Here is a 9,640-nt window from a genome sequence, read left to right on the forward strand (position 1 = left end):
AAATCAGCAGTAACATAAGCAGCCAACTCTAGAAAACACTTCATTACAATGAGGAAATACTAGCAATAAATGCAAAACCCCAGTAAGTGAACTGGAAATTAGGTTGAACAGTCCTAAGACTCCTTATGTTTGTAATTCATAAGCTACTTTAGTTGATTCATTCTTAAAATCAACGTGGGGATCCCCAGGGTAGAACCATGGACACAGAGCTAGTGAATGTGTGGGTCTCCAGGGTAGAGGTAACATACCAGGCAGTGGGCTCCCGGAACCACGTGCTACTTAACACCGTTCTGGACTAAATGCAGAAATCGCTGCAGCGGCCAGAATTATATTGGTTTGCAAGTTTAGGAAGACTGGTCATTACTCCTATGCCACCATTGTTCCAAAGCCACACAATGAGCTGAAAGCAGGGAGATGAAGATTTCGTGTGTGTGCTGTTGTTGTTGTCTTCCCACCCACAGTATTCCCAAAGGCTAGTCAAGTTACAGCCGTGTCCTTTAGATTCAAGTCAGGTCCAAGCCACCATGTATGCTCACGGAGCCGAGGAACCTTTGAGAAGTCAATGCCAGCTTAGCCATAAACAGACACCTCCTTGGTCAGGTAGTACCACACTCTTAGAGTTGGAAGAAAGCCTCAAAGTCATCTATTCTAAACTTCCACCCAATGCAAGGATCCCTTTTGCACTATCCCTAATTAACTTCCACTTGAACCCTTCCACTGATGAAGGAATTCACTACCTCTCAAGTTTACCTGTTCTGTTCTTCAAGGTTCTAATTGCTACAGTGCTTCATTGAGCTAAATTCTGCATCGCTTTAGCTTTCATCCATTGGTCTTTGATGTGTCCTCTGAAGCAGAATTTTCCATGTGAAAGAACACTTAAATGAAGAGACGTATCACGCATTCCCTTCTCCAGTTCAAATATTTCCGGTTCCCTTCATTGTTCCTCCTATGAGGCGATTTCCAACTTCTTGCCTGCTCTGACAAAGAGAGCTGACTTCATAACAGAACTTGTCACCGCACAGGCCACACCAGTTGGTGCAGCCGGGCAGAACCTATGAGCGTCTCAGCCCTGAACGACAGCTTCGCGTAAGAGATGGACGGGTGGCGTCGGAAGCGCGCTCCGATTTGAAAGCGGCGCGAGCGGAAGTCAGGTCAGAGCGCTAGCCAATAGGGCGCTGCGCTCCTCCCCCGGGCATTGCTGCGGGCCAATCGCAAGCCCCTAGGGGAGGGAGGCGGAGCCGCACCGAACTTCTGGGCTTGCGCAGGGGCGGGGAGCAGCTGCTTTGAGCGCTGCGGTGTTGCGAGTCGAGTTCGCCCAGGTAAGAGGGGAGTTTTCTGGTTGCGAGGTGGTGAAGACGCATGCCAGCGTTGTTCCCTGCGGTGCTAGGTGGAAAGGAGTCCTGTTTCCACTCTTCCGAAGGGAGAAGCTGGGAAAAGCGGAGGCTTTGTAGAATCTCTGCAGCCCTTTGGTGGCCCGAGCTCCCCGAGCGCAGCAGGAAGTGTGCCCCTGGGAGAAGTATGCCTCGGGGCCACGCACAGGCGGTTCTGCCTTCTTCACCATCTGGTCCAAAGTTCACGTTTCCTTCATTAGCTACTGAAACTTATTACAGGGCTGCATACTGGTAGGCATTGTAGATTAAAAAAAAATTTGTTTTAATTTCTTTTAATGTTTGTTTATTTTTGAGAGGGAGAGAGAGAGAGAGGGAGACACAGAATCGTCGCAGGCTCCAGGCTCCGAGCTGTCAGCATAGAGCCCGATGCGGGGCTCGAACCCACGAACTAGGAGATCTTGCCCTGAGCTGAAGTCCGGCGCTTAACCGACTGAGCCCCCCGGGCGCCCGTGATTCAAAAAATTTTTTAAAAGAAAGGAGAAAAACTTACATAGATAGACTAGACCTGCCCTCAAGGCATTTTGCCCTAGGAGGAGAGGCTGTCAGAGATGAATTACCACTCACGATGCAAGTTGGTGTGGAAGCAGAGAGGGTGACCTTTGAAAGGAGTAGAGGATTGGGATGCATTATTAGAGAAGGGCAAGAAGTGATCATTTAATGTGTATATGTCTGTAGGTATGAAAGAATCAGACTCTTGTGGGCAGCAAGAAATCGGTGTGGCTGAAGCACAAGTTTGTGGAGAGTAGTTACTGGAAATGGAGTTGGAAATAGGCGTTGGGGTTTGATTGTAAAGAATCTTTGTGCCCAGAAAATAGGCAGTAATTGATGGCTTTTGAGCCAAGGAGTGCCATACACCAATTTGTGTCAATATCGTGAGACTGGGGTCTGGTTGAGGCAACCAGAGAAATTTCTTTAGAGAAATTGTCTGGCTTGTTCTCACCGTATTCTAATCCCTTTACCATGCCTTTCCCCTGGGTTCTCATTTTATATAAAACTACACTCTGTTACTTGTGATTTCTTACTGTCCTTGCTTTCTCAGTATCTGCTTACTGAGAAAAGTAGTAAGGATCTGTATATGAAAGGTGAGGTTAATTATCTAGTAAAATAACTGCCTCCAAAAGACGATACTCTTATAATAGTTCTTTTTTTAACGTTCTTATTTTTTTTTTTTTTTAACATTTATTTATTTTTGAGACAGAGAGAGACAGAGCATGAACAGGGGAGGGTCAGAGAGAGAGGGAGACACAGAATCTGAAACGGGCTCCGGGCTCTGAGCTGTCAGCACAGAGCCTGATGCGGGGCTCGAACTCACAGACCGTGAGATCATGACCTGAGCCGAAGTCAGCCACTTAACTGACCGAGCCACCCAGGCGCCCCGTTCTTATTTGTTTTTGAGACAGAAAGAGACAGAGCATGAGCAGGGGAGGGGCAGAGAGAGAGGGAGACAAAGAATCTGAAGCAGGCTCCAGGATCGGAGCAAAAGATGATACTCGTAATGGGTGTGGCTAAGGAAATTTGGAAGTACTTTAAGGAATAATTTAGGGGCACCTGGGTGGCTCAGTCGTTTAAGCGCCTGCTTCAGATTCTGTGTCTCCTTCTCTCTCTCTACCCCTCCCCACCTTGCCCTCTCTCCCTCTCCTTCCCTCTCTCTCTCTCTCTCTCTCACTCTCTCAAATAAAAACAAAAATTTTTAAAGAATACTTTATATGAAAGGTTGTTGTAGTATAATTATATTTAATGATTTAATTCACTTGTAATATTATTAATCTTATTTAAGTATTTCCGGAAGAGTTTGTTAATTGTGGAGGAGCAGCAAACCTGAAGATTAGAAAAGAAAGACCCAAAGGACCCATTTATCTGCAACACAGTGCAGGAGAGTGTCTTTACCTAACCAATACACAAATTTACTCTCCTTTAAACATCCCTGTGATTGAGGTAGGTGCCTCAATCTAAATTTATGATTATCATAAATAACAACCATTCAGTTTACAATCTGTGCCCACCAGGTAATCTTCTGATTATAATTAGTTTTCCAAGTAGAAACAACTTGAGAGACTGTGCGGGATTAAAATTAAAGATTTTACTGTAGTTGTACAAATTAATTAATTGACCTTTTAATGTTTAAGCCTTTGTGAGTGAGCCTGAGAACCAGATCCTGAGGTGTATGTATTTGTGGACTTTTATGAGGTAATTCTCAAACTTCATATGGAAGAGTAGAGGATCAAGAGTAATCAAGACATTCCTGAAGAAAAAGAACAAGGTGGAGGAACTCAACTTGTATATATCAAGTCCTATTAATAAGTTATAGTAATTAAAATAGGTATTGGCTCAAAGATAATCCAATTGACCAGTGGAACAAATTGAAGAATCGCAAAACAGATCTACCCATATATGGAAATTTAATTTATGACCATATCAGCAGGGAAAGGATGGACTTTCCAATAAAAGGGACTAAGACGATTGGTTATTCCTATGGAGGAAGAAATCCAAAATTGGGCCTCTACCTCACAGTATACCCAAAAAGTGATTCCCACTGGATTAAAGACTTAAATCGTAACACATTTAGAAGAATATGTAGACAAATAGCTAAGTTTGGGGTTAGGGAAAATTTTAATACACAAAAGTATCCGTGTAAAGGAAAAGGTTTTAAAATCGATTATGTTAGAGTTCATAGTTGTGCGTCGGTTCAAAGACATCAAAAGTTTGTCAAAAGACAAACTGGCAGATGGGATATGTAACTCCTCTATCAAAAGATCCGTGTCCTTTGAATAGTAGCTAAAGGGAGAAGTAGAGTTAGGAAGGGTGTTGAGTGGGTGTGGATGTGGGTGTTTGTTTCAGGTGAGAGAGATTTTGAGCATATGTGAATGTTGATGGGAAGGAGATTGGAAATACTAAAGAACTGGAAGGATGTGGAATCCGAGGTACATGGAGAAAACAGACATTTAAGCCTTGGCTTGTAAATATCTCAGAGTGAGACTACCTCCATATCATTCATTCCTTGCTTTCCTCACAAAGCTTATATGGACTTCCTCCCGCAGCTAATATTTGTCAATCCTTTTCTATGCCAGGCATGCTGAGGGGGCGGTGGGGGGTAAAATTAGACCCAGGCTCTACCTCATGAGTTTATAATTTGTCAACGGAAACAGACATTAATTGAAAACTTGTAGTGTGTTTGTTGTTTGTAGAACTTTTTTCATTATTTACACTTTATTTTTAAAATTTACTTGCTTGAATAGATAACAAGAAGGAAATAGAAAAAGCGTAGATTCCCTTCTCAGAATGGGGACTGATATGAAGAATTTGTTTTTTACTATATTGAAGCCATGTGCTAAAAACCCCAGTCACTATTGCTGACTATTTCATGGTTGCCCCTTTTCTCCCTAGTGAATCCCAGCCAGCTCCTAGGGTGGTGCAGTGAACTGTGTGTGGTTCCTTCTGCCTGGGGACCATGCAGAGAGCTTCCCGTCTGAAGAGGGAGCTGAAGTTGTTAGCCACAGAGCCACCCCCGGGCATCACTTGCTGGCAAGATAAGGACCAAATGGATGATCTGCGAGCTCGTACGTATCATGTGTTGCCTATGATGACCCTACTGGAGATTGTGCTGAAATCTGAACATTTGTATACTCTAAAGTAGAGACCAATGGCAAGGTCAAAGTGCCCTGCCACCTTTCTAACCCTAATTTGTTTACATGTATAAAAAGATTTGCTTGACATTGCTTCTTTGGTCTTTTATTACACCTTTTGCTGACTTGTAGCCAGGATTTGGGCACCAGCTCTGAAGCAGTGTTTAGACCAAAGGTCACCATCTCAAATATCTGTGAGGCCAGACAGGAAACATAAATGATTAGAATACTGCAGTCCATACAAAACAAATCTGCAGCTTGTATTTGATCTATGGTCAGTATTGTCCAACTTCTGTTTTGATCTTCCATCTCTCCTTTGTTTGACACCATGACACAAAGTACATGGGTACATTGGTGTCTTGCATGCAAGCTTATTAAAGCCCTGAAAGAGAATTACTGTCCTAGACCTAGCTTTTCTTTAGGACCGTCAATTTTATTAGGTCTGTATGGTGTGGTCATTTGAATCATCCAATTACCTTTTAACTAGGTTTTTTTCTTTTAAGAAATATTAGGTGCGGCTGACACACCTTATGAAAAAGGTGTTTTCAAGCTGGAAGTTATCATTCCTGAGAGGTTAGTATGAATTAGATTCTAAACTTACTAAAGCACAGTTATTGGAAGATAGAGTAATGTAGTAGAGTGTTAAATGTAGGAGTTAAAGGTCCTAGGTTTTAATCCTAGTCTTAGGATTTAATGTGACCTTGGGCAAGTTATCTCTCCGGAGTTCAAATTCCTTCTCTAAAACTGGGTTAGATCACATCTAAGGCCCCTCTTTTTTTCATTGTGCTAAAATGTACGTAACATAAAATTGATCATTTAAACCACTTTTAAGTGTTTGGTACGGTGGCATTAAATACATTCACATTGTTATGCACCTATCACCATTCTTCTCCAGAACTTTGTCATTTTCCCAGACTGAAATTCCATACCCATTCATCAGTAACTTGCCAGTCCTCTCTTCCCCCAGCACCTGGCAACCACCATTCTACTTTCTGTTTCTATGTTAAGGCCCCTTTTAATTCAGATCTCCTTCAAGGTTCTCATCGGGTGAGTTGCAGTTGCAGATTTGTGCAGAATGAAGAAGGAAAGAAATGAATGTCTGTTATGTAGATGTCTATTCACTAGGTCAGATCCTGGCCAAACTTGTTAAAGTCCTGAGAGAAGTTGCATAATAATCATGTGATAGATCAGTTCTGAAAATAGACTGGGAATTTTCCAAGGTTTGTGTCTCAGTAAAAAGGCATAATAACCAAATGGCAATGTATAAATCTTAATTGCATCCTGTTTTTCAAAAAACCATATGTAAAAAAAAAAAAAAAAGACTGGGGAGCAATTGAGGATATCTGAATAGTAGATGATATTGGAGAATAAATTTTTAATTTTTTCTTAGGTATACTGGTAGCACTGCAGTTATATAGGAGAATGACCTTATTCTTGGGAGACACATGATGAAGTATTTAGAGGGTGAAGTGGCTTGATCTAGGTGGTGGGTATATGAGTGTTTTTAATGCTATTATTTCAACTTTTGTAAGTTTTCATAATAAAAACTTGAGGAGAGAAAAGTTTTGCCTGTCAAAGGCTGTCTTCCTGATTAGTCATCAGGAAACTTTATAATACAGTAAGAAGCAATATTTTAATAAAAATTCTCTATTGTCCTATGCTTTCAAAGGTATCCGTTTGAACCCCCTCAGATCCGATTTCTTACTCCAATCTATCATCCAAACATTGATTCTGCTGGACGGATTTGTCTAGATGTTCTCAAATTGCCACCAAAAGTGAGTGCTGGGTAAAGGGTGGACTGTATAGCCGTCTGTGGTTCTCCTCTATATAACTTGAATTAGAGTATAACATTTTTAGTAATGCACAAGTATCTGCCTATTTGTCTGTGTTTAGGGTGCCTGGAGACCATCTCTCAACATTGCAACCGTGTTGACTTCTATTCAGTTGCTCATGTCCGAACCCAACCCTGATGACCCACTTATGGCAGACATAGTAAGTATCTTCTTTTCCTCTGCGGCCCATATCCTACTTTCTTTATACCTCCGACTTCATTTGTGAGGATAGCTGTGGCAGCTGCCGCTGAACCACTACAAATCATTTTTCTTTCCACTGACTCTTCTTTGATTTTGTCTCAGTCCTCCGAATTTAAATATAATAAGCCAGTCTTCCTCAAGAATGCCAGGCAGTGGACAGAGAAGCATGCAAGACAGAAAGAGAAGGTATGATGATTGTACAGTTCTGATTTTGCTCCTGTTGTTAGCCCATTAAAAGTGTATCTGTTTATAAATGTATACATGTTTATGAACTTTGCTAAATTTGTACTGTACTCTAGAGTAGCTAATTGATCTTTTTCTCCTATTGCAACTTTCTAAATACTTATTCAGCAAAACAGGCTAGTAGTTCAAACAAAAAGTACATTTTTCCTTAATAGTTGTCATCTATTGACAACACTAGAGGGTAGGCAGCATCTGGTTAATTTTGTGTGTGTGTATATATATATATATATATATATACTTTTCAATTTATTTTTTTTTAATTTACATCCAAATTAGCATATAGTGCAACAATGATTTCAGGAGTAGATTCCTTAGTGCTCCTTACCCCTTTAGCCCATCCCCCCCACACCCCCTCCAGTAACCCTCTGTCTGTTCTCCATATTTATGAGTCTCTTGTTTTGTCCCCCTCCTTGTTTTTATATTATTTTTGTTTCCCTTCCCTTATGTTCATCTGTTTTGTCTCTTAAAGTCTTCATATGAGTGAAGTCATATGATATTTGTCTTTCTCTGACTAATTTCACTTAGCATAATACCCTCCAGTTCCATCCACGTAGTTGCAAATGGCAAGATTTCATTCTTTTTGATTGCCAAGTAATACTCCATTGTATATATATACCATATCTTCTTTATCCATTCATCCATTGATGGACATTTGGGCTCTTTCCATACTTTGGCTTTTGTTGATAGTGCTGCTATAAACATTGGGGTGCATGTGTCCCTTCAAAACAGCATACCTGTATCCCTTGGATAAATACCTAGTAGTGCAATTGCTGGGTCATAGGGTAGTTCTATTTTTAGTTTTTTGAGGACCCTCCATAGTGTTTTCCAGAGTGGCTGCACCAGCTTGCACTGCCACCAACAGTGCAAAAGAGATCCTCTTTCTCTGCATCCTCGCCAACATCTGTTGTTGCCTGAGTTGTTAATGTTAGCCATTCTGACAGGTGTAAGGTGGTATTTCATTGTGGTTTTGATTTGTATTTCCCTGATGATGAGTGATGTTGAGCATTTTTTCATGTGTCAGTTGGCCATCTGGATGTCTTCTTTGGAGAAGTGTCTATTCATGTCTTTTGCCCATTTCTTCACTGGATTATTTGTTTTTTGGGTGTCGAGTTTGATAAGTTCTTTATAGATTTTGGATACTAACCCTTTATCTGATATGTCGTTTGCAAATATCTTCTCCCATTCTGTAGGTTGTCTTTTAGTTTTGCTGATTGTTTCCTTCGCTATGCAGAAGCTTTTTATTTTGATGGGGTCCGAGTAGTTCATTTTTGTTTTTGTTTCCCTTGCCTCCGGAGATGTGTTGAGTAAGAAGTTGCTGTGGCCAAGATCAAAGAGGTTTTTGCCTGCTTTCTCCTCGAGGATTTTGATGGCTTCCTGTCTTACATTTAGGTCTTTCATCCATTTTGAGTTTATTTTTGTTTATGGTGTAAGAAAGCGGTCCAGGTTCATTCTTCTGCATGTCGCTGTCCAGTTTTCCCAGCACCACTTACTGAAGGGTTAATTTTTTTATATATATTCTTGGGGGTAGCATGGATAAATGAGAGATGACTTAGATTCTTTTTTCTTTTTTAATGCTGAGAAGCGACTACTGCAGGAATCAGGAAGGAGTGAGAGAGGTAGAGGAGGGAGGGGAAAATTAACATTTCTTATGGGACCATTCATGGAAGAAGGAAAATTTCCCCGATTTAAATTGATAGAACTTCATCCTTTAACAATACAAATTGCAGGAAAACAAAGATTTGCACGTTCTGTTTCTTGCTGAGTTATAACATCCTTCAGATTGAGTTAAGTAGCAGTTACTTATGAAAAGAAACAAAAATTTAAAATATACAAAAGATTGAGGAGGATGCCTTTGGAGGGAAAATTATATACAAGAGGTAACAAAGAAGTACTTGGAAATTATATTACAGCACTTCATTGTTCTCCATCCTGGTTTTAGTGTGAACCTTCTATCTTACCGTATCTGCTCCTTTTTAGGCTGATAAGGAGGAGATGCCTGGTGATCTGCCAGAGGCTGGTGACTCCGAAGTATGCAACACAACACAGAAAAGGAAAGCCAGGCAGCTGGGAGGCACAGAAAAGAAATTTTGCCCTGATGCTTAGGGGTTCGTCCTGGTCTATCTTAGTTAATATATTCTTTGCTAAGATGCTCTAATTTGCTTACCTTTCTTGACTGTTTGTCTTTGTATTTGTTGACATTATCATTTTTTGTATCGTCTAAAACAGACCTTGTGTATTTACATATTCTGCTCTACATAGATGCTCTGAGGGTAGTTTGTTTTATTTAGCTTGTACATACGTATTTTGAAACCTTTTAAACCTGAAAAATAAATAATCATCTAATGTTGAA

General features: G+C 40.7%; 1 protein-coding gene across 4 annotated transcripts; it reads left to right on the forward strand.

Moving 5' to 3' along the window:
• The first annotated feature begins 1,227 nt into the window (after positions 1–1,227).
• On the forward strand, positions 1,228–9,640 carry UBE2T (ubiquitin conjugating enzyme E2 T). Of its 4 annotated transcripts, none has more exons than XM_019431610.2 (8): positions 1,299–1,319; positions 3,169–3,326; positions 4,776–4,948; positions 5,518–5,587; positions 6,684–6,789; positions 6,908–7,006; positions 7,150–7,233; positions 9,268–9,640. In XM_019431610.2, exons 3-8 carry the CDS (start codon positions 4,840–4,842, stop codon positions 9,391–9,393), a joined length of 594 nt encoding a protein of 197 aa, XP_019287155.1. In that variant the 5' UTR covers positions 1,299–1,319; positions 3,169–3,326; positions 4,776–4,839; the 3' UTR covers positions 9,394–9,640. The 4 variants fall into 4 exon arrangements, with proteins under 4 accessions (XP_019287146.1, XP_019287155.1, XP_019287152.1 ...); XM_019431607.2 differs by lacking the exon at positions 1,299–1,319 and adding an exon at positions 1,414–1,622; XM_019431601.2 differs by lacking the exon at positions 3,169–3,326 and having other exon boundaries at positions 1,228–1,319.

The sequence above is a fragment of the Panthera pardus genome, unplaced genomic scaffold (genome assembly GCF_024362965.1).
Source record: "Panthera pardus isolate Hobbes unplaced genomic scaffold, ASM2436296v1 HiC_scaffold_21, whole genome shotgun sequence".
Classification (NCBI taxonomy): domain Eukaryota; kingdom Metazoa; phylum Chordata; class Mammalia; order Carnivora; family Felidae; genus Panthera; species Panthera pardus.